At 38.7% G+C, this 26,008-nt stretch overlaps 1 protein-coding gene across 1 annotated transcript in view; it reads left to right on the top strand.

Moving 5' to 3' along the window:
- Window positions 1–26,008, top strand: part of LOC309389037 (complement C3-like) — a 213,395-nt gene that overhangs the window by 176,705 nt on the left and 10,682 nt on the right. Inside the window, exons 37-38 of the mRNA XM_081946931.1 lie at window positions 17,125–17,208; window positions 19,372–19,455. Coding sequence (XP_081803057.1) covers window positions 17,125–17,208; window positions 19,372–19,455 — 168 coding nt within the window. The remainder of the gene's footprint in view (window positions 1–17,124; window positions 17,209–19,371; window positions 19,456–26,008) is intronic.

Below are 26,008 nucleotides of genomic sequence, written 5' to 3'. Positions count from 1 at the left end.
CTAATACATAAAAGAAGAGTGCCACAACCACAACAATTTATTTATTTATTTTTCAATTTCTGAACCACCTATCTTCCTCAAAGAGGGTGGTATACAATAAACAATAATATCAGAAAAGTAGTCTAGGCTTTTAAATTAGTTTGGTTTTAAATTTGTTCTGATGCTTTCTTGGTTGTGGTTGTTATTAATTAAATGTATAGTGTATGCTGCCTGAACTCTCAATGATTATATATAAGGGATATAAGTAAAATATATATTTTTTAAAAATGACAGTGATAGAGAAAAATGAGGAGTGAAGATGGAAAGAGTGATCAACCCACCCACCCACCCGAAAAACCACCAGATGGGAATGAAGAACAAATTTACATAGTCCAAAGGATGCTTCAATAACTCTCATTAAGGGTTTGGGTGAAGAGCCAGGCCTTCAAAATCCTTTGAAACATTGCCAGGTCTCTGTCCTCCATCCAGATCAGAGGGTTCTTTTTCCAGAGGACAGACACTGGAGGAGGTGCATTTTCTTTAGACTAAAGGACTAAACAAACCCCATCAAAATACAATTTGGAGTGGGATGATTAATTTTTTAAGTTTAAAACCAAAGCCATGAAGGGACATGGAATTCAGAACATACTGAGACAGGGCATCAGAGGTGGAATTCAGCAGATTCTAACCAATTCTGGAGAACCAGTAGTAGAAATTTTGAGTAGTTCAGAGAACTGATAAATACCACCTCTGACTGGCCCCGCCCCCATCTATCCCAGCTGATCGGGAGGAAATGGGGATTTTGCAGCAACCTTCCCCTGGAGTGGGGACAGAATAGAGATTTTACCATATCCTTACCCTGCCAAGCACACAAAGCCATGCCACACCCACAAAGCCACAGAACCGGTAGTAAAAAAATTGAATCCCACTACTGCGGGGAATGAAAAACATCTCCAAGTTCTGAGAGGATTTTGGAGGGCTCAAATTTTGAGAAAATTGCCCTGTTTGTAAACTATGGTTTAATGTGGTATCTTTCCATCTCCATTTTGGTTGTTTCTTTAAATGCAACACCAGGCAATAGTTTTTTTTCTTTTGAGGAAATAGTCTGACTGTGACACAAGAGTAGATTGAAAATTTTCCACAACCAAAACAGAACTCTCTGGAGATGCAGAAACAGTTCATTAAGGGAAGCTGTTGAGGTGGGTCAACCTTTTTGCAGACATTTAAAAAATTAGACTAGCAGTCTTTTTACATAAGTTATTAAGCACAGATATATTTGGTGTAGTGATTAAGGCACCAGGATAGAAAATGGGAGACTAAGAGTTCTAGTTCTGCCTTATATACCAAGCCATATGGGCGTCTGAGCCAGTCTTATACTTAGGCAAGAAAACCAAATGCACAGGTGTAAAATAGGAGGAACATAGGAGGTAAAAATAGGAGATTCAACAGCAGTAACTTGAGAGGGATCTAGGAGTCCTAGTGTATAATCATTTAAATATCAGCCATTGGTATGCTGCAGTTGCCAAAAAGCCAATGCAGTCCTAGGCTGCATTATCAGAGCAGTGGTGGGTTTCAAATTTTTTTAGAACCTATTCTGTAGGTGTGGCCTGTTTTGTGGGAGTGGCTCAGCGATCATATGACTGGGTGGGAATGGCTTGGCAGTCATGTGACCGGGTTTGGCATGACCAACTTGGAAAATGTGGTGAAACTCACTTAACAATGCTCTTGCTTAGCAACCAAAATTTTAGGCTCAATTTTGATGGTATATTTCAGTGATGGCGAACCTATGGCACGCGTGCCACAGGTGGCACGCGGAGCCATTTGTCAGAGCATGCGAGGTGCTGCCCTGTCAGCTGAGTTCACCTTTTTAAAAGCCATTTTTCGCCCTCCCCAGGCTCCAGAGGCTTTATAGGAGCCCGGGGAGGGTGAAAAGAGCATCCCCCGCCCCTCCTGAGGCCCTCCGGAGGCTTCAGGGACCGTCCAGAGGCTTCCCTGAAGCCTTCGGAACGCTTAAAACAGCCCTCCGAGCAACCGGAAGTGACTTCTGGTTTGTTCAGAGGGTCGTTTTAAGCGTTCCGAAGGCTTCAGGGACCGTCCGGAGGCTTCCCTGATGCCTTCGGAGTGCTTAAAACGACCCTCCGAGCAAACCGGAAGGAGGGTCGTTTTAAGCGTTCCGAAGGCTTTAGGGACCGTCCGGAGGCTTCCCTGATGCCTTTGGAGCACTTAAAACGACCCTCCGAGCACTTCCGGTTTGCTCGGAGGGTGGTTTTAAGCGTTCCAAAGGCTTCAGGGAAGCCTCCGGACGGTCCCTGAAGCCTCCGGATGTCCTCTAGGGGGGCGGGGGAGGCTCTTTTCGCCCTCCCCAGGCTCCTGTAAAGCCTCTGGAACCTGGGGAGGGCGAAAAAAGCATGTAAAAATGGGGGCGGGTCACGCGTTGTGCACACATGCGCACTGGGGGGGCACGCATTGCATTATGGGTGCGGCACACCCACACATGACCCCCCTGCGCTCCCCCCACTTGTGGCACGCGAGCCAAAAAAGGTTTGCCATCGCTGGTATATTTTTTGTCAAGAACTTTGTTTTGTCTTTATTTATTTCAAGCCTGCAACTTTTCCATACTCCTCAATTTTTCCTATCAATTTAGATGCAGATTCAAGTGGCTCCTCAAGAATAAAAACTAAATCATCTGCAAATGCTTGCAGCTTGTATTCTTCTTTTTTAATAGTCATTCCCTTTATTTCTTCCTCTTCTCTAATCTTTCTATTTAGAACTTCTAATGTTAAGACAAAAAGTAGCGGTGATAGTGGACAGCCTTGTCTCGTGCCTCTTTTTATTTCAATGTGATCTGTCAGTTCTCCATTTATCATTATCTTGCCTGTTTGCTTGTGGTGTATCGTTTGTATGGCTTGAATAAAGTTCTTACCAAAGTTCATTTGTTCCATTTGTTGTATCATAAATATCCAATTCACATTATCAAAGGCTTTCTGCACATCCAGGAACATCAAAGCCATTTGCTTCTCAGGGTGGACCTCATAATATTCCAAGGTATCCAAAATTGTTCTTATATTATCTCTAATTTGCCTCTCTGGTAGAAAACCATTTTGGTCCTGGTGGATAAACCTATTTAAATATTTTTTTCAGTCTCTCTGCCAATATATAAGCAAATAACTTATAATCTGAGTTCAACAAGGAGATAGGTCTATAGTTCTTAATTTGTGTATGGTTTGCCTCCTCATTGGGTAACAATGTAATATATGCTTCCAGCCATGAGTTAGGTATTTTGCTTTCAGTCATTACTTCGTTCATAACTTCGAGCAGGGGAATGGCCAAGGATTCCTCTAATGTTTTTTAAAATTCCACAGGAAGGCCGTCCGGTCCCGGGGCCTTCCCATTATTTTGTCTTTTAAGGGCTTCAGTTAGCTCCATCATTGTTATTTTATCTTCTAATATAGTTCTAGTATCACTTGGTATTTGAGGGAGTTTGGCATTTTGTAAATATTGTTTCACTTCTTCCTCTTTTATATTCTCTTGTTCATACAACTTAGTAGTCTTGTATAATTTCCTTCTTTTCCTCATTTCCATAGTACAGTTGTCCATGTTCATCTCTTAATTGTTGTATTTTCTTAGTCTCTCTTTCTTTTCTCAGTTTATATGCCAACCATCTGCCTGGTTTATTTGCATTTCCAAAGCAGTCCTGTTTAGCGCCTCTAATTTTTCGTGCCAATTCCTCCTTTTCCAGTAAGTCCATTTTGTGTTTTATTGTATCCATTTTTATTTTAATCTCTTTCTTTTGTGGAAATTTCTGTAATTCTTTTTCCAGCATACTATAGTCTTTTTCTAGGTCCTTGGACACTTGTCTTTTCTTTAAATTTCTCTTTCTTGCATAGTCTATTATCAAACCTCTAGAAAAGGCCTTCATTGTATACCAGAGATTCTGCAAGGACGTATCTTCTTTTTTATTTTCTTTAAAGAAGAAAGTCAATTCTTTTTCCATTTTCTTTACAAATTCTTTCTCTTTCAATATCATATTGTTTAGGGTCCATCTAGATCTTGTTCTTTGCGGTCTCCATCTTATTGTCATTGGATTGTGATCCGCCCAAGTATTTGATTCAATTTCCACTTCTTGTGCACTGCTAGATAGGTCCATTGAGGCCCAAATCATATCAATTCTAGAGAATGATAACTGTCTATTTGAATAGAAGGTGTATTGTTTTTTAGTAGGATTTCTTTCTCTCCAGACATCTTTTAGATTTATTTCATCCATCATCCTGAAGAAGGACTTCGGGAGTGTTTTTCTATTTGGTTTTGTTGTTCTATGGGTTGTATGGTCCATATTATGGTTTATAATGCCGTTAAAGTCTCCCATCATACAAATATCAGCATAGTCTAAATCGGAAATTTTCTTATAGCGTTTTTTTATAAAATTCATCTTGTTTTTCATTAGGTGCGTAGATTGCAATTAAAAGTATTTTCCTTACATTGTCCATGATTTCCACCATTAAAATTTTTCCATCTTCATCTGTGTAAATTTGTTTCGCAGGAATTTTATCTTTGATATAAAAGGTCACTCCTCTTTTCTTACAGTCCGCTAACGAAGTGGATTTTTTCCCAAGTTTTGGTTGTACTGATAAGTGGCCATTTCTTTGCTGGATATGTACTTCTTGTAAGCAAATTATGTCTAATTTTAACTTTTCTAATTTATGAAATATTTTCTTTCTTTTATTTGCCGAATTAAGTCCATTTATATTAATTGAAAGCAATGTTGTTCCTTCCATCCTTATGTTTTATATATAGGATTTATAGCTCTAGTTGATCTTGGTTCCCGTTGTACTCTAATCTCTACACCCCCTACAGCACCTTCTTCAATATCAATTCCACCTACGGCACTCTCCATCTTCTCAGTTTCAATTATAGGTGTATCTAACAATTGCACCAGTAGTTCTTCATTTCCAGACTTCCCGGCCTTTCCTCTCAGATGTTCTGTGTAGAAAGCTTTTGCTTTCTCCATTGTATCAATTCTGTACTTCTGTCCTTTCCATAGGAATATTAGACCTTCCAGAATCAGCCATCTGTAGTTGACTCCTATTTTAAGTAAAACTGTAGTCAAGAATTGGTATTTTCTTCTCTTCTCTCTCACTCTTCTTGGTATTTGCTTTAGAATTACAATCTCCTTGCCTTTATATTCCAATTTTCTTTCTCTTATTTTTTGCAAGATTTGTAATTTTAATGCTTTTTTAGTAAATCTTACATGGACTTCCCTTGGGAGGGAGTTTCTCGTTGCATATCTTGTATTTACTCGAAATGTCTCATCTATTCCGTCCAACATCTTCTCTTCAGGTATCTTTAATATTTCTATGAGGATTTCAGATATTATTTGTGGCAAATTTTCTCCCTTTTCTTCTATTATATTTTGAAATCTTAAGAAGTATTCAGAACGCTCCATCTCCCATCCGATTATTGCACTGCTTTCTGTTTCCACTTCACTCAATCTGGAATCAAATTCTCCATCCCTCTTTTCTCTTTGCTCCTCTCTTTCAGCAATTTTTTGCATATCATCTTCTTGTTTTTTGACCCATTGTTGTATATCTTCTATTTTTCCCTCTGCTTTATCTGTTTTTTTCTGTTACCAATTCGTTGATCCATTGTCTCCATCTTTGTTTCCACATTGTCCAACTTCTTTACAAGTGTATCAAATTTTTCATCAGAGCTTGTTTGAAGGTTTTGTATTGCTTGCATAATTGCATCTAATGATATAGTCTTCTCTTTTTCCTGCTGAATCATAGTATTGATCTTTGTCCTCCTGCCGGTGAAGAGGCAGGGGTTGTTGTTGTGGAGCCCACTGGTGTTGGCTTTCTACTCATCTTGCTAATTTATTCTCTCTTCTTCTTCTTCTTCTTCTTCTTCTTCTTCTTCTTCTTCTTCTTTTTGTAGTTCAATCCAATTGCAATAAACTCTAGGGAAAAAAGGATAGAAAAAGGAAGGGAAAAAGAGGGAGAAAGGAGAAGAAAAAGTATGTAGTAATTAGATAGAAAAAGTAGGCAGAGAGGTCAAGGTTAAAATAGAGAGAATATAGAGAGTATGATGAAGAATAAGGGAAGAAGGTAAAAAAGGGGCATCAAAAAAAGCAATCTATAAAAAATAAGGGTGGGTAAAGGGAAAGGGAAGAGAGAAAAAAAATATATCTCTAATATTTCAAAAAAAGTGAAAAAAAGAAAAAAAAGGTGAAGACAAAAAAAGAAAAAATTATTCAGCGCTTCAAGGCTTCAGGGCTTCAGAAAAAAGAAAGTTGGAGTGTAGCAAACAGCACATGCACCAACAAGAAAAAAAATCATCACATCCCTGGCAGAATAATATAAGCACCCTCAGCCAAAAACATGAAGGAGAAAGTTCAATATTGTTGTTGTTGTTTTTCCCCCCTTCTTGATGCAGTTTCCAAGGTCACTCCAAATTTCTCTTACAAGTTTTCATTCATCTTCCAAGATAGGTTTCCAGACCTTAAAGACCCACAAGAAACAGCCTGCAGTAAACAACTGTGACTCTTGCTTCTTATCAGGTCTTAACCTTAAATAGGAGGTTTTTTTCTCAAAATAATTCCAGCAGTAAGAATTGGTGACATTGTTTCAGAGTCCACTAGATGGCAATGTTAAAATGTATCCAGTCCCTAGCCCCCTAAAGCGCTGCCTTTGGTAAAAAAAATATTTTTAAAAAAAGGAAAGTAAAAGAAGCAAAGAGTCTTTAAGGCATTGAATAAAAAAAAAGAATAGTTCCAATCAAATCACTTCTAAAGAAAGAAGTTAAAAGTAAAGAGAAAGCTTCAACAGCGGCGGAAATTTTGGAAATGCAAATTACAAATAAAGTTAAATATTTGGGGATTTATCTAACAGCCAGATGCAGTACCCTTAAAGAAGATAATTATCTTAGATTGAAGCAACAAATTGCAATAGATCTGGTGAAATGGGAGAGGAATCTTCAACTATCAATGATTGGGAGAATCTCAACAATCAAAATGAGCATCCTACCTAGAATTCTATATTTGTTCCAGACTATCCCAATTAGATTGGGGAAAGACTACTTTGAAGATTTAAATAAAATGGTGTTGAAATTCATATGGCAGGGGAAAAAAGCAAGAATAAAACGTAAACTGTTGCAAGATGCTAAATCAAGAAGAGGGTGGGGCTTACCCGACTGGGAGTTGTATTATCAGGCAGCTAGCCTGATGTGGATCAAGGAATAGATAATGCTAAGAAATGTTAGGCTTTTGAACCTAGAGGGTGATGACCTGTTGTTGGGATGGCATACATTTTTATGGTATAAGGGAACTAAAGCACATGGTTATTTCAGAAGGCATTATATAAGAGAGGCTCTGTTATTAAATTGAGAGAAGGTTAAGAGGTTGCACTACTTGAAAATTCCAGTCTGGATATCAACCACTGAAGCTTTTTCACATTCAATAATATATAAAAGGGATCAAACAGTTAGATATGCTGAATTATTAAATACAGAGGATGAACTCAAATCTATACAAGAATTGAAACAGGAAGGTATTGAAGTCAATTGGTATTCATATGTGCAAATACATTCTAGATACAGTGAAGATTGAAAAAAGGAGGGCTTTTATGATAAAATGGCTGAATTAGATAAAATCTTAACAGGTAACGATGAAAAAGTAATCCAAAAATTTTATGCCTACCTATTAGAGGTGAAATTATATGAAGAACAAGTCAAAGAAACTATGTTAGCTTGGGGGAAAAACTTTGGGCATGGGATTGACTTAGAAAAATGGCAAAAACTGTAGACTCAAAACTATAAAATGACAACGTCAACTGCATATAAAGAGAATTTGTATAAGATGTTTTACAGGTGGCACTTATCCCCATCGAGAATAGCAAGAATGTCCAAGAATAAATCCAAAAAATGCTGGAAATGTCATCAGACGCCGGGCACATTTTACCACATGTGGTGGACTTGTTGTGAAGCTAAAAGATACTGGACTAAAATACACATGTGGTTGGAGAAAATGATACATAAACACATAGACTTAAAACCAGAACTCTTTTTATTGGGAATAATACCAGAAACATACAACAAGGACTTGAAATATTTGATTATAAATGTATTAATAGCTGCTAGAATTGTATTTGCCAAAAATTGGAAAAATGAGAAATTACCAACAGAGGAAGAAATCATTCGGAAAATAATGGACTGTGCTGAAATGAGTAAACTTACATTGGAAATTAGAGAACTAGAGGATGAGCAATTTTATAGAGTATGGGATTTGTTTTACCAATGGTTAGATAAAAAAACCTGGAAATGAAATCGCTTTTTTTATTTTATTTTTTATGCAATAATAGAAAGTTATATCTAATGCTGTGAAAGTTTCTTTTTTCTCTTTGTTTATATGTTAATTTTTTTATTATGAAACAGAGTACTTACTTATACGCTATATGAAGAACAATAATGCACTTAATGTATAAGAGTGGGATGATTTAAACCGTTAAGTATAATTGTAGGAAGTGACTATTTTATAACATAAAGATTTCTGCTATACTAAATGGACTAATGATGATGTAATGAACTATGGATACATATATGAATTGAAACAGCTAATGACTATATGGATTGATAATTAACAATGGAAATTATATTTGGAGTTGTGGATGATTGAAAACATTATGGTTAACTGAAAGTATAAATGTGTAATATGAATTAATGGGAATCTCTTGATTTAACCCTTGTTCTTATTTCTTAGAGATAGGCGATATTATAATTCTATAAAAACTTACTGTTACCTATTAGATAATTATGGATTTAAGGAAATAAGGGCTGTCACCAATGAAAGAATACTAATGGTAATTTGAACACACAATGCTCAATGAAATATTTAGTTATATTTAATGGATAACCAGTGATTTTATTCTTAACTGTAAAAACCGCTGCACAAAAACTTGTAACCAAACGACATGCTGGATGAAATCAAGGAAAGTTTTTTTTTTCTCCTTGCTCTTGTTCTGTATGTGTTGTCTTGTCTTTTTTAAAGAAAAATAAATAAATAATTTATGGGAAAAAAACAAAAACAAAATTTTGGGCTCAATTGTGGTCATGTTCTCTTTCTTTCTTTCTTTCTTTCTTTCCTTCCTTCCTTCCTTCCTTCTTTTTGTCTCTCTCTCTCCCTTTTTCTTTCTTTCTCCTTCCTTTTGTTTCTCTCTCTCCCACTTTCTTTTTCTTTCTTTTTTCTTTCTTTCTTTCATTCTTTCTTTCATTCTTTATTCTTTCCTTTCTTTTTCTTTCTCTTTCCTTCTTTCTCTCTTTCTCTTTCTTTCTCTTTCTATCTTTGTCTCTCTCCCCCCTCTCTCTCTCTCTCTGACACACACACACATCCCTTCCAATTATATTTGTGCCCAATAAATCCTATGATCACAGCATTCTGTGTCCTACAAGCCAATTCACAGAGCTCCCTATTCAGCCTATTCCCGCTCTGGGGGTTAACCGAATATGGTTAGTCATCCTGTTATCTCTTGGCCTTGGTTCCTGCCTTTATAGCAGAGCGGCAGAGAGGGCTAATTTCAAACAGTTTTTTTTCCTTTTGCTGCTTGGCGGGTGACCTGGTGGGTGTCCAAAGTGTTGGGCATGCATCGGGATCGCATCCTCCCACATACATCCCTGCGGCCAATCCGCTCTCACAGGGGGGGCTTCTCCAGGTGCCGTCCACTAGGCAATGCCAGCGGGCGGCGCCAAGGAGTAGGGCCTTCTCTGTGATGGGCCCAACCCTCTGGAATGACCCCCCCCCCCCGATATCAGAACCACCACAGACTTCCGCTCCTTCCGACAAAAATTGAAGACTCACCTGTTTCGATTAGCTGGCCTGGCATAATTATAATTGTTACAACTGTCACCTCCTGGAAACATATTCTTACCTGGTTATTTTAAGGGTATGGTTTTAAATTTGACTGATTTTAGGGTTTTTAGAACCATATCTATATTTCTCTGTACAGTTCTTTTAAATTTTTAACCTCCTCCTTATGTATATTTATATCTCTATTTATATTTGTACTCGTACTTGTTATTTGTTGTGTGGAATGTACACCGCCCCGAGTCCTTTTTGGGAGAGGGGGCGGTCTAGAAATGCGAATAAATCAAATCAAATCAAATCACAGAAGGCACGCACATCATACACTCACACAGACACACAGACAGACACACCGTGCTTTCTGCAATGCAAGACGCATCTGTAAGGGGAATTGGATCAGCTAGGAGGCTGGCAAAAGAGAAGCCTCTGTTTCTCAGCTACCTGGCTCACAGAGGAAGGAGGCAGGATGATGGCCGGCACTTGCCCCCTCGCCACTTTCCTGGCCACCCACCCACCCAGCTAAGCAGGGCAGGCAGGGCTACAGCAGGGGTGGCAGGGGTGAACGGTAAGTGAAGAGGGCCAGTATCGCTGCCTCCTTACTCTGTGAGCCATGTCTACTTTGACTATCTCTAGAAATGCACAATAAGCCCTGATTCATGGGTTGTTGATAGTGGAGCACCACAGTGCATTACTAGAAATAAGAATTGTTTTATAAAAATGTCTGCCAGCAAGCAACATGTATCTTTGGCAAATGGATGGAGGGTGAAAGCATCTGGTGATGGTACGGCAAGGTGTTTATTTGTAAATGAGCATTTATCCATGTTGTATATACCTAAACTGAAATTTAATTTATTATCAGTAAGAGCTCTAGTTAAGATTGGCTATGTAGTAACTTTTAGGGGAGATAAATGTCTCACAGAGAAAGCAGGTAAAATGGTTACTGCTAATTTAAAGAATGGTTTGTATGTAATGTCTGATGAAAGTGTAGTTAATTCTGTGTATACAAATGCTAAACAGCATGATGAATGCATACATCTGCTACATAGGCGTATGGGGCACATTAATTTCAAAACACTGCAACAAACTGTAAAGTTGTCAGACGGAGTGAAATTAAAACATTGCAGTAAGTATTTAAATTGTAATGTATGCAGTAAGGAAAAGAGCAGGGTTATACCAGCAAACAGACTTAATGGGTTTAAAGGAACTTTTGGAAGTTGTTTTTGCTGATCTAATTGGACCTATGAAACCCAGTTTGGGAGGTGCCTGTTATGTTTTGAGTGTCATGGATCATTACTCAAGATATGGTTTCTGTTATTTAATGAAAGACAAGACAGAAACATTTCAACAATTTTTTAATGGGTTGAGATTTGCGGAAAGAAAGATAAAAGCCAAGGTTATTACTGTAGTTACTGATAATGGGATGGAGTTTACAAATTATAAGTTCCAAACTATGTTAAAAACAGCTGGTATTGAGCATAAATGTTCTGCTCCTTATAGACCTCAACATAATTCGTTTGTAGAACAAAGAGGGCAAACGTTACAAGCCATGACTAGAACCATGTTAGCCGATTCAGGATTGCCTGAAACATTATGGGGTGAAGTCATGATGTGTGCTAATCATTTACTGAACAACGTTGTAAATGCTTCTACTGGAGAGGTACCATTTACTCGTTGACATGGTAGGAAACCTGATTTGCACACGTTTGGAGTTCCTGCATGGGTGCATATTTCAGCACAGATCAGATTAAAGGGACAAACTCGTTCAAGGCAGTTAATATTTGTAGGTTATGACTCAAATCATAGATCTTATAGGTTCTGGGAATGTGGGACAATTAAGATCTATCACAGTGCTAATGCAAAGTTTCTGGAGCATGTTGGTTGGAACAAACTAGAAAATAATGATGAGGTAGTAATTGAAACCCGAGTAGACCAAAATAATGTATCAGGAATACCAGAAACGTGTGATGAAGGGAAGGAGTCTACTCAGGAGGAGGAAGTGATAAAGCAGGAGGATGTTCAAGATAGTCCACCTATAAGCCCTGAGTTACCCAGAAGGTCAACCCGTGTAACGCGGCCACCTGATAGGTATCAGGCATCTGTTGCATGTCAAGTAGATAAAGTTCCTGCCACGTATAATGAACTATCAATGTATCCTAAAGAGGAACAAATAGTTTAGAAAGCAGCAATGAACAGGGAACTGAAATCTTTACAAGATCTGGAGGTATATGAGAATGTGAGCTTACCACCAGGTGAAAAGGTGATAGGGTGTAAATGGATTTATAAGATTAAAACAAGTGTAGATGGGACAGTTACCCATAAAGCTAGATTGGTAGCACAAGGTTTCAACTAGTCAGCAACTGATTATGATGAAGTGTTTGCACCAAGTTTAAAAGCCATAATTGTGTACATCATTAGTTTGGGCAGCTAAGCATGGATATGTAATAAATCATTTAGATGTTGAAACAGCATATCTTCATGCACCATTGCAACACACTATTTATTTAAAGAAACCTGAAGGATTAAACACTGATTGCAACACTGATTGTTGGAAATTTAAAAAGAGCCTGCGTGGTTTAAAACAGTCAGGCTATGAGTGGAATCAATGCATAGTGAAGGAATTAGCAAGGATAGGGTTTAAAGCTGGATTAGCTGATCCTTGTTTATTTAAACTAGAAAGTGATGTATTACTTCATTATTGTTATTGTTTACAGACGATATAGCATTGATTACTAAAACAGAGCAGAAAGCCATTGAAATTATTGCACTGTTAAAAAAGAGGTTTAAAATAAAACATCTTGGTGAAATAAAGAAATATCTTGGAGTGAAGATAGATAAGACTAGGGGAGGATATAAAATATCACAGGCTGATAAGATCAATCAGTTACTTAGGAATTACAAAATGTAACTGTGTAAAACTGCTAAAACTCCTATGAGTCAGGAATTTACCAATGATGATAACAAAAGCCCAGTGTTTGATAAGAATACTTATCAATCCCAAATTGATAGTTTATTTTATCTAAACAATTGGTCTAGACCAGATATTTCATATAGCGTTAATCAATTGGCAAGGTTTAATGCCGAACCCACTGAACGGCATTGGCAAGCAGCAAAACGTGTATTAAGGTATTTGAAACAGACAATACACTATACATTATACTTAGAGCCTAAGGATGAGCTGATATTAACTGCTTACGCTGATGCAAGGTTTGCAATTGAAGTTTCCACGCGTACATCTACATCAGGTATCGCGATATTCTTAGGAAAGGCATTGGTTGGATGGCGGTCTATCCATCAGAAGCATATAAGTTTGTCTACAATGGAGGCTGAATTTTCATGTTTATCTTTGTTATGTACCGATTTAATTTGTTACAAGGAACTGCTGATAGATATGGGAATTACTGTTCATCAGCCTATTGTTGTATACGAGGACAACCAAGCAGCGATCCAAATGGCAACAAATATTGCCATAAAGACAAAGTCAAAGCATACTGACTTAAGATATATGAATGTACGGCAAAGTTTAGTTGTAAAATGATTAAACTGGAATATTGTATGTCTGAAGAGAATATTGCTGATCATTTTACCAAAGCACAAGGTACGGTCAAACATAAACAATGTTGTGATGTTTATGGATTGAGAATGTAAGTTGTGTGACAACCCAAGAGGAGAGAATGTTAGGGATGCAACCCTAGGCTTGGCTTGGCAATGTATATAAGCTATGATTACTTTACTGTTACTTTAAATGCTTAACAGATGTAATTGGCTTGTTACCTCAAGCAGCCATAAGAGGGAGCCAGAATGGTTGTTAGACCTCTCTCTCTGTTTTGTTAGAAGCTGGTTGGTGTATTTTGAGGTATTGTGGTTTGCAACTGTTAGCTATATTTTGTGTGTTAGACTGACTATTTTGATAAATGAATTACTGAACCGTGTATGACTTGGACTGTTAACCAGACTCTGAATACCTCTATATTTCTACATAGTAAACTATTATATTTTTATACTATTCAGTGTCTCTGTATGCTGGTTTGTGCATGTTATTCCATATCACTCTCATTACGCTTCTCTACATACTTGCTCTTCTAACGGGGAGCTTAATTACTTAACACTCCACATAACAATTTCTAAATATATTTCTTCCCAGTAAGTCTTTTATCCCAAATTCTAAACTGCTTTTTAAATAACAATCTTTGCTGTTCAAGGTTCATTGCAATTCTGTTGATCTACTATGTAAAATAACAAACAATACACCCCTCACTTTTGTTCATCTTCTTAAGAATTTTGTGTGTGTCCATATTTCATATATTTTAACCTTTATTTAATTATCTTTCCATTATCATATTCAATCAGTTAGCAACTCAGTTTAATTATTATGTAAAAGAGCAAATCACATACCTAAACTTTATATTCTCCATATAACAATTTCTAAATATCGGATTTTTTCCTAGTAAGTCTTTTGTCCCAATTCTCTATTCCTGTCTCTTCCCATTTTTTTGTTGGGATATATCGCTCCTTTTCATTTTTCCCTAAGCCACTGTCAAACCCAGTGAAATCTTTTGTCTGCTTTTTATTTCCCTTTGTTGGGACATATCCCTTCTTTTCAATTTTCCCTATACCACTGTCAAACCCAGTGAAATCTTTTGTCTGCTTTTTATTTTCCACCGTTTCTACCATTTCATTACCCTCCTCTTTTCTTCCCTCATTTCCTGCCTCTCCTATGATTCTAATTTCAAAATTCTATTTAAACTTAGTTTTAATGATTTATGCATATTTTTTATAATTTTGTGTAATTCTTCATTCACACCTTTCCATAATGTCCAGTTCCAAGATTACAGTTAGTTATACAGTTAATCCCAGTTGATCTGTCCCTCACTCACACACACAGACACACACACAGGAGGAGATGGAGAGAAAAACAGATTAGAAACAGGCAGGCAAGCTTATATAGCAAGGCTATAGTCAAAGCTATGGTTTTCCCAGTTGCAATGTATGGCTGTGAAAGTTGGACCATAAGAAAGGCCAAAGAACAGAGGCCTTTGAATTATGGTGCTGGAGAAGACTCCTGCGAGTCCCTTGGACTGCAAGGCTATCAAACCAATCAGTCCTAGAGGAGATCAACTCTGACTGATCTTTAGAAGGCTAGATCCTGAAGATGAAACTCAAATACTTTGGCCACCTACCTAATGAGAAGAAAGAACTCACTGGAGAAGAGCCTAATGCTGGGAACGATTGAGGGCAAAAGAAGAAGGGGACAGCAGAGAATGAGGTGGCTGGATGGAATCACGGAAGCAATAGGCATGAGCTTAAATGGACTCCAGAGGATGGTATAGGAGAGGAAGGCCTGGAGGAACATTGTCGATGGGGTCGTGATGGGTCAGACACAACTTCTCAACTAACAAAAACAACAACAGGCACGCTTAGTTCCTCTGCTATGCACCATTGTACAACATAGGTGACAAAAATGAAGATTAGACAATCTGGGTGAAGTAGCAGGTTGTCAAAACATTGTGTGTAGATCCAGGTTTAAGTCCTCTTCATCTACAAATCTACTGATTTCAGACTACTTCTTGTATCATCATGAAAATAATATAGAAAGTGGAAATATGATTTGATATTATATAGAGTAAAAGAATTTGCAATCTGAAATTAATCAGCAATCAACCACCAATAAATAGTGAAGCCATTAATAAATCCCCATGTGAGTGATTATAACTTCTAGATAATTTATTTATAGACTTCTTCTCAAAATGCAGTTTACATGACAATGATTTATTCATACTTGAAAAAGGAGATACCAAAGATTGCTAGTACAGGGTTCATCACAATTACTGAATTTTTATTTCAGAGCATAATAAACCTTATGTCAGAGCTGCCAGATTTGCTTTTGAAAGACCCAGTGTTTCCTTTGCTCCTTAAATACAGCACAATTCTTATCTGATTTTCTCTTCAGAGAAAATAAGAAAGTGCATTTGATAAAGTAGACCACAACCTACTACTTGATAAGATAGAAAAATGTGGGTTAGACAGCATCACCATCAGATGGATTTGTAATTGGCTGACAAACCACACTCAACGTACGGTCTTTAATGGAACTACATCTACAAGTAGGGAAGTATGGAGTGGGTACCCCAAGGTTCTTTCTTAGACCCAGTATATTTCGATAGCTTCATCAATGATTTAGATGAGGGGATAGATGGGGAACTCATCAAGCTGGCAGGAATAGCCAGAAGACAGGCTCCAGAAGACAGGCTTAAGATACAGAAGGATCTTGACAGATTTGAACATTGGGCACTATCTAACAAATTGAAATTCAGTGATGAAAAAAGTAAGGTTCTACATTTAGGCAAGAAAAACAAAATTCACATGTATGGTATAGGTGGTATCTAGATCAATAGTAGTAGCTGCAAGAGGGATCTCGCTGTCCTAGTGGACAATCACATAAATATGAGCCAGCACTGTGCTGCAGCTGCCAAAAATGCAAACACAGACCTAGGCTGCATAAACAGAGGGATAGAATCAAGATCTCGTGAAATGTTAATACCACTTTATAATGGGTTGGTAAGGCCACACTTGGAATACTGAATCCTGTTTTGGTCACCACAATGTAAAAAAGATGTTGAGGTGTAGAAAGACTACAGAGAAAAGCAACAAAGATGATTAGGGGACTGGAGGCTAAATCATATGAAGAACGGTTGCTGGAATTGGGTATGTCTAGTTTAATGAAAAGGGGGACTAGGAGTGACATAATAACAGTGCTCCAATATCTAAGGGGCAGCCACAAAGAAGAGAAGGTCAACCTATTCTCCAAAGCACCTGAATGTAGGACAATAAGCAATGGAGGGAAACTAATCAAAGAGTGAAGCAACCTAGAATTAATGAGAAATTTTCTCTAAGGAGAACAATTAGCCAGTGGAACAACTTGCCTCCAGAACTTTTGGGTGCTCCAACAATGGAAGTTTTTAAGAGGCGATTGGACAACCATTTGTCTGAAATGCTACAGAATTTCCTGCCTGGCAGGGGGTTGGACTAGATCTCCAAGGTTCCTTACAACCCTATCTGTTATTCTGTTATTTGAAATATCACATTATCAAATAACTATGTTTGTATATTAGCCCTAGATATACAGTGTCACATTTAAATTAGTGTTACTTGTTTCTGATGATCAAACACACATGTCTTCTAGAAATGAGATGTTACCTGCTTGTGCTGGCTACTTTTTGCCCTAGCAATGTCTTTTAAATCAGAAGACGTATCTTCAACAATCGATTCGACATTCTATCTTCTCCTTTCTCCCCTTGAAGAAACCTGTTCCTTGCTCAAACAGCAGAAAAAGATTGATCTTCCATTACGAATTCAAAAAGCCTGTGAGCCAAAAGTGGATTATGGTATTTATATTGTAGAATCTTATTAATAAGGTAGTCATGTCTTTCATTGTTAATAGTATACTTCTAACTATCAAGAAGACATGATTTGAAGCAACCATTTTGAATTTATTCATAATATTCATGGATTTTTTTAGCCCCAGAATGCTTAGCTGCTGGTACACACCTTCATCTCGCAGTGATATTTTTCTAACATGGTGCTGTTTGTTGGTGTGTTATTGACCCTCTGGTGTAACATAACAATTAAGGGCTCCTAGAAATAGATCTGGATCAATGAGTAAGCAGAGCCAAAACACCGAGATTCAGAGAGCATTCTCACACTCCACACACTCACTGTTTTCACTCTCAATCCTTGAAAAAGCAGCATGAAGCCAAATTGCAATCATCTGCATGGCCCCAATCTCAAATTCCAGAAGTTAAATACTACTTTGCTGTGATGTGGGGTGAGATGTACACAAATGGCGGAAAGGACTGTTTGGAAGCTTACAGTTAGCCCTTCAAGGTGGTTCAGACAAGAACAACCAGGCACATTAGCACAATAGTTATCATAAGTACAATATTAAACAGTTTCTTGAAGATTGAAACTATTTCTCCCTTCCTCTCTTTCTAGTCTCTGGAAAACTAGGGAAGGTTGGAATATTTCTCATGCTTTTCCCACACGCACAGATTGCGTGCCTCTCATGAGATCATTGCCTAAGCTGTAGGTCTTCCTCTTGTCTCTTAAGATCATTCCAACAATCCTGTAATGGTACCTGGGAATGACCTTGGGAGACAGAGGAAAGAGCTACAGCCAAGGAGTGGCTGGACAAGGGGCAGCTTAGCCTACAAAAGGAATGGAGGCATGGCAAATGTCTCAGAAAAGCGGCTTCCTAGTTTCATGGGCTGTACTTTCAGACTTGCAAAATTCTTTTTATGTAACCTTTACAATAAAATAATGTTAGTCCATCTGGCTATGTTTCCTGTCTGGACTACCTGTCAAGGCTGACAATACTATCACACTCACAGAACAGCAACATTCAAGAGAAAGTACACAACCTGCGTCCATGAACCCCACAATGGAGCTAGTACTCAGCGGCCTCACCTGGAGGATTCTAGACTGCCACAAAGATCCAGCCTGGAAGTGCCCATAGTTTAGGTCAGCAATGGCAAACCTTTTTTGGCTCGCGTGCCACAAGTGGGGGGAGCGCAGGGGGGTCATGTGTGGGTGTGCCGCACCCATAATGCAATACGTGCCCCCCCAGTGCGCATGCGTGCACAATGCGTGACCCGCCCCCATTTTTACATGCTTTTTTCGCCCTCCCCAGGTTCCAGAGGCTTTATAGGAGCCTGGGGAGGGCGAAAAGAGCCTCCCTCGCCCCCCTAGAGGACCTCCGGAGGCTTCAGGGACCGTCCGAAGGCTTCCCTGAAGCCTTTGGAACGCTTAAAACCACCCTCCGAGCAAACCGGAAGTGCTCGGAGGGTCGTTTTAAGCGCTCCAAAGGCATCAGGGAAGCCTCCGGACGGTCCCTAAAGCCTTCGGAACGCTTAAAACGACCCTCCTTCCGGTTTGCTCGGAAGGTCGTTTTAAGCACTCCGAAGGCATCAGGGAAGCCTCCGGACGGTCCCTGAAGCCTTCGGAACGCTTAAAACGACCCTCCGAACAAACCGGAAGTCACTTCCAGTTGCTCGGAGGGCTGTTTTAAGCGTTCCGAGGGCTTCAGGGAAGCCTCTGGACAGTCCCTGAAGCCTCCGGAGGGCCTCAGGAGGGGCAGGGGATGCTCTTTTCACCATCCCCAGGCTCCTATAAAGCCTCTGGAGCCTGGGGAGGGTGAAAAATGGCTTTTAAAAAGGTGAACTCAGCTGACAGGGCAGCGCCTCACATGCTCTGACAAATGTCTCCGCGTGCCACCTGTGGCACGCGTGCCATAGGTTCGCCATCACTGGTCTAGGTGGAAAGATTAGCAGTGCCTGTCCCAAAGGTGCTTTTCCAAAAGGCAGCTGGACTTTCTTGGTAAGACAGGAAATCCAGTTGCCTTTTGGAAAATCACCTTTGGGACAACCATGATTTGGATGGTTGGGAGTCTCCACAGACAATTAGCAGCACCTGTGCCTCTCTGATTATGCCAGTCATGGTGAACAATAATCAGCTGTCTTAATGAGTATTGTTTCTGTCTTTGTTCTTAAAAGTCTACAAAACCAAGCTGCTTCGAATAGAAGAAAAAGATGGTAATGATATCTATGCCATGGAAGTTCTAGAAGTTATTAAAGGAGGTAAGAATTTCCCCCTAAAATATATCACATGTTAAATTGTGGAAACATTTTCACAAAATCTGAAAGTTTATTTGAACCCCATTTGAAAGTTCCCATTAGTGTATTTAACTTGATTTAATATATTCATTTTAGTTTCCTCCCACCACTCTAAAGCGATTCTGGGCAATGTACAATACAATCAAACAAAATTGAAAATGCAGTATATTGAAATTATTAATGGAATAGGACAAACGAATAAAGAACAAGAACACCGGCTGAATCCAGGTGATAACATCCACAAGCCCAAACGTAACTGACAGGAGCCCCAATCACTCTTACCCAAGATCTTGAAGCCAGCCCTTGAAGGCTTTCTAGAAGGCCAACAGGCTGGGGATCACCCAGATACCAGGAAGAACTTTACATACCGACTGAATTTTCATCTGTATGATCAGAACTTCAGTGTTTGCTAGAATTTTCCTTGAGTGTCATAGTTGTCTCAAAAGAAAAAAGTGGGCAGCCATTAAAACCCTAGAGTTTCAAGTGCTTCTATTGTATAGAAGCTCAAATTTCTAAAGAAGAGTGAAGTATTTGCTGCAGGCAATCAGATAGAAATTGTCTCAAAAAGTGCATTTTAATGGAGGTAGTCCTCCACTTACAACCTTTCGTTTATTGACTATTCAAAGTTGGGGTGGTATATAAGTCTAAGTGCTACTGCTTGTGCTGTTACTTGTATTTCTAAAATGTTTTGTAACTCTTGGGGATTCCTCATCCTTACAAATGTATTTCAGTAATTCTTTCAAACTTCTCATATTCGTACCTTTATGAATTATGAAAAGTAATATGAGATTGTATTAAAAGGAATACAATTTTAAAATCCTTTTAAGAGGAGGATGGCTTTAAACTGATCTCTTCACTCTTTTTTCTGTCCAAATAACTTGTTCCAGTTTATTATTACTGTTATTCAAACTCACAATACAGTTTCGAAAGAGAATGTTTCTGTTTTAAATAAATATTGAGTATTTTGTCTGAGGGAAGGAGGAACTAGGACAAATACCATGAGAAGAAAGGGGAGGGAACGTTTTTTTATCATTCTACCAATTTTCTTTATCCTGATCAATCTGCTCCAGTCATAATATCCTCCAAACGAGTGGGGTAAGGATCTTTTGTAGGAGGGTTGCCAATAGCCTCCCTTCCCTCTGAAAAAATGTCCCCCCTTTCAGTTTTGTTCAGAGGAATCGTCTCTGGATCATCCACAGCTCCAGTATTGAGGTAGGGAACTGTTTTTTTCAGTGTCAGATGCTGCAGTATCCATGTTGCATATAATGGACCTCTCTAAGGAAAAATGTAGAACTGAGAAGATGGTTTGTTTAATGTGGAGTTAATGGTTAATCAATAGCTGGCAAACCACATTGATTAAATCAGTCAAAGTCCACATTCCTTTCTCTTAATCCTTTTTGCTTACAAGAAGGTATGTTGGAATTTACACATAGACACATTCCATGCAGCAGTCAATCATTACATATGGGTCACATATCTTCATCATGAAGTGTCCATGAGGTGTCCATGAGGAAAAGCATGCATCTGTAAACCAATCAATAGTTGCCAAGTGTATTTTCTGTCCAATGAGCTTTTGCTATTCTGAGAAGCTTGACAATAAAAGGAAACATTGGGGAGATACTCAAGGTGCCTTCCCATGACAATCTTACTCCTGTCTACGTCTGCATTTCTATGTTACCAACAAATTTAATAAACCAAACCAAACCATCTGGTGACCCCAATGTGATCTCTCATACTCTTTCGGCTGGACGAGCCCAGGTGCACCTCAGCGAACTTCGCTCCCAATATTTCGTGAGTATGGGGGGGGGGGGGGAACTGTCAGCTCCACAGAAGTTTCATGCAAAAGAGCTGCAAAAATTACTTAAATGTAATGAAATAACAGGAGTTAGTCTACGTAAGTTAGAACACTTAGTAGGACAAATAGGTTGTCAATGTCACTGGTATCCTGAGGCAGGAACTTGGGAATTAGGGGACTGGATAAAAATTGGAAAACAATTACATACCGAGCCACAAGCTCCTATTGAACATTTATTGTTATGGCAAAAATGTAGAGATATAATAGAGAAGGTGAGGACTCATAAAACTCAAGGCACCGTCCTCAATCTCTTTAATCCCAGAGGAGGGAGTTGCTCCCCCTCCGTATTTTCAACTAGAGTTAATGACTGAACTTACATTGAGGTCAGTGGAACCTAGTTCCCTCACTGCTCCGGTATCCATTGTCTCTACAAAGGTGCCAATTGGAGCGGTCCAAACTGGTTTTCAAGATGAACAGAAAAAAGGAAATCTTACAGGACAAGAACTTGCAGAAAGGCTTCAAGCCTTCCCAGTGGTACAAACAGTGGATCCACAAGGACAGGTCCAATATCAATGGAATCCCTTACCATATCAAGTGTTAAGAGAATTGAGGAAAAGTATCACTGAAACAGGATTACGTTCTACTTATACAGCAGGCATGCTGGAAGGTATTTCTAATGGTTATCAGTTGATCCCACAAGACTGGAAAGATTTGTTTAGAATGCTTCTCACACCTGCACAATATGTGGTTTGGGATTCAGAATACCAAAGAGAGGCAAGACATGCAGGGAATAATTCAGGAGGGCAGTACATATCAGATCAATTATATGGAGTTGGAAATTTTTCTACCTTAGAACAACAAATTGCAGGAACACCTCCACAAGCCTACCCGGTTGTAGGATGATGTGTCATAAAGGCCTTTCAGAGAGTGCCAATATCAGGAAAACCTAGTAAATCTTTTTCATCCATACATCAGGGTACAGGAGAGGCTTATCCTGATTTTTTTGATAAATTGCAAGAAAACATCCAACGGCAAATAGATAATGAAGAAGCTAGCGGGGAATTGCTGAAACAATTAGCTTATGAACATAATGCAGATTGTCATAAAGCATTGATGTCTGATGTAAATAAAGGGGAATATACTTTAGCAGAAATGTGGAAGGCATGTTCAGACATAGGCACACATGGTTTTCGGATGGATGCCATAGCAGCTGCATTACAGAAAGGTCAATTTGGCAAGCCCAAAGGAAATTGTTTTAATTGCAAAAAAACTGGACATTTTAAACAACAATGTCGAGCTCCAGGTGGAGGAGCTTATAAAGGCAATGGACCTGGGGGGGGGGGGCAAGGTGCCAAAACAAAAACAGTTTGTCCTAAGTGCAAAAAAGGATATCACTGGGCAAGCCAATGTAGAGGAAAAAACAATAATCAGGGAAACTAGATTTCGGGCTCACGGCAAGCCCAGGCCAAATCGCTGCCTCTACAGTTAATAATTACAAAGGAGCCACAAACAGCAGTGCAGGAATTGATTTAATTAATCAGGAAGATAAATATATCTGTTTTCCGGGAGTTATCTTAATGCCATCTCAATTGAAAGGTCCCTTGCCTGTTAACACAGTGGGGCTGGTGCTTCCTCACTCCTCCGCTGGTAAACAGGGGATTTTTGTAATCCCGGGGGTTGTAGATTCTGATTATGAAGGAGTCATAATGATACAATTTGAAACAAATATGCCCATGACTTTAAATAAGGAGGACTCTTGGGCGCAATTAGTAATTGTTCCATATGTACTACCAGCAGGTGGTCAACAAAGGGTTAAAGAAAGTGGAGGATTTGGGTCCACCAACCCTCCTCGTTCTCTACACCCTAGTATTTTAGCTGTAACTCAATCAATTCGGAATGAAAAACCAAAACGTACATATTTGTTAAATGGCAGATCATTCGAAGGAGTCCTCGATTCTGGTGCAGATGTCTCAGTCATAGCTACTGACAATTGGCCCAACGATTGGCCCACTACAGAATCACCCTCCGTGTGGGGAGTAGGAGGACCTCAAGCAGCTCGACGAAGCAAAAATTGGCTTATGGTAACAGCCCTGGATAGCAAACGCACTGCTCAGTTAAAACCTGTAATTCTTCCCATCCATGTAAATTTATGAGGAAGAGATCTGATGCAGCAGTTTAAAGCAGAACTAATTATTCATGATTAAATGGTAATATGGCTCCCCCTACTGCTCTTCCTTTGGAATGGCACTCTATTACACCTGTATGGATGGAACAATGGCCTTTGACACAAGAGAAACTTACAGCATTACAAGAATTAGTAAAACAACAATTAGCTGCAAAACACATTGAACCTACCACTAGTCCGTTTAACACACCAGTTTTCGTAATAAAAAAGAAATCTGGCAAATGGAGATTTCTTCATGACCTCTGTGCTATAAATGCCATATTAACACCAATGGGGCCACTTCAATGTGGTACATCAAATCCAAATATGATACCAAGAGAATATCAAGTTATGGTGATTGACCTAAAGGATTGTTTTTTCACAATTCCATTATGCAAAAAGGATAAACCTCTTTTTGCCTTTACTGTCCCAGATATAAATTCAGAAAAGCCAACGGAAAGATACCAATGGACAGTTTTACCTCAAGGTATGTTAAACAGTCCTACATTATGTCAGCACTTTGTATCTAGAGCTTTAGAACCTTTTAGGAAAAGATATCCTCAGGCTGTAGTTTATCATTACATGGATGATATTTTAGTATCGGCACCAAAGATTCCTTTAAATTGGCTATCTGAATTGATTCAAGATCTTGCAGTTTATGGATTGCAAATAGCACCAGAAAAGGTACAAGTTAAAGAACCTTTTCTTTATTTAGGTCATAAGCTATTACAGACTTATTCACACTCACAAATTCCTCAATTAAAAATAGAGGATACATTGTCATATGTTAAATTACAACAGCTTTTAGGTTCAATTAACTGGTTACGCCCATATGTTGGTCTTCCTACCAGTATACTTAGTCCTTTATTTGGTGCATTAAAACTAAGAGATAACCCTTCTGATTTAATACAATTGACAGCAGCGCAGAAGGAAGTATTTGACTAAATAAACAATGCATTAAAATTAGTCTGAGTGGATAGATGTCAGGATAACATGCCTTTAACTATCATCTTCATTCCCACTCAGATGCAACCTACAGCTGTCATAGCTCAAGAAATCATACTACAGGGCAAGACTAAAAGTTCTTTATTAATTATAGAGTCGTTATATCTTTCACATAGTCCAGGACATACAATTAGTACACCAGCTCATATGTATGCAGAGTTAATGTTCAAAGGAAGAGAGCGATGTAAAATACTCATAGGACTTGACCCGGTTAATGTTGTAGTGCCTCTTCCCTTGAAGGATTGGGAACGAATGGTTAGTTTATCTCCTGCATTGCAAGCCGCATTTATATAGCTTTAAATATTATCTCTGATAGTTTGTATGTTTATCGGGTTGTTTGTTCTCTCCCAGGGGCGTATGTAACTCTTTCGTTCCTTTTAACCCCTGGAAATATCTTCATGTTACAATTGATACTTCTTCTAATTTCATCTGGGCTACTCCTCAGAAAGGAGAGGCCACAAAGCATGTTATAAATCATTGTATTAGGACATTTGCTGTTATGGGCCTACCCTCTATTTTAAAAACAGATAATGGCCTGGCATATTGTAGTAAACTCTTTGCTGAATTTTGTGAGAAATGACAAGTTAAACACATTTTTGGCATTCCCTATAATTCCACAGGGCAGACTATTGTCGAACAAGCTGATCACACCCTAAAATCAGCTTTGGAAAAACATAAACAAACAGGGGGAAACCCGTAGGCCTTCCTGGGAAACAGGAATGGCTGAACAAAGTTCTATTCTCATTAAATCATCTTAATATAAAAAAAATATCTACTCCAGTAGATAATCACTTTGGCCATAGGACAAGTCATCCTCAGCCACAAGTAATGTATAGATTGTTACCTAATCCTGAATGGCATGGTCCAGTTCCTTTGTTAACATGGGGACGAGGATATACTGGTGTGCTTGCTCCCACAGGACCCTTGTGGATTCCAGCGCGGTGTGTAAAACCTTGGAAAGATGTCGTGGCATGAAGGATTGAAAAATTCAATACCCAACTTCTCCCTCAGCCTGCAGAATCCTCAAATGGATCAAGACCGGGCATCTCGGAAGAAACATAAGCCAACTTGGGGACAAATTAAGGCTTTGTCTGCTCAAACCAGCCAGCTCTTGCAAGATCAAACTGTGGAGCCAACACCAGAGAACTTTTTAGTGGCTGCTTTTCCTTGCTTAAATGCGAACTCTCTCACTATTGTATTGTGCCTATTTCTTACATGTCTTTTCCCTCCAACTTTGGCAATGATATACCCACAGGAAGGCATTCCAGAACAAGGACTTTGGGACCAAAATCGCTTTCTGTGGGATGTTCAAAATGTTTCAAAAATGATTAACAGAACTGACTGTTGAATTTGTATGCATTGTAATCATGGTAATAATTGGTTTAATTTGTTGCTGTTGCTGCATTCAATGTGCACCTGCATTTATAACAATGTTTCGGCCCAGAATTCGACCTCATAGACGCGACATAATGTATTAAAATAAAAGAAAGGAGGAAATGTGGAGTTAATTGGTAAATCAATAGCTGGCAAACCACATTGATTAAATCAGTCAA

This window comes from Natrix helvetica, assembly GCF_964273705.1.
Source record: "Natrix helvetica genome assembly, chromosome: 1".
Taxonomy (NCBI): domain Eukaryota; kingdom Metazoa; phylum Chordata; class Lepidosauria; order Squamata; family Natricidae; genus Natrix; species Natrix helvetica.
This window is presented reverse-complemented; position numbering and strand designations above follow the sequence as displayed.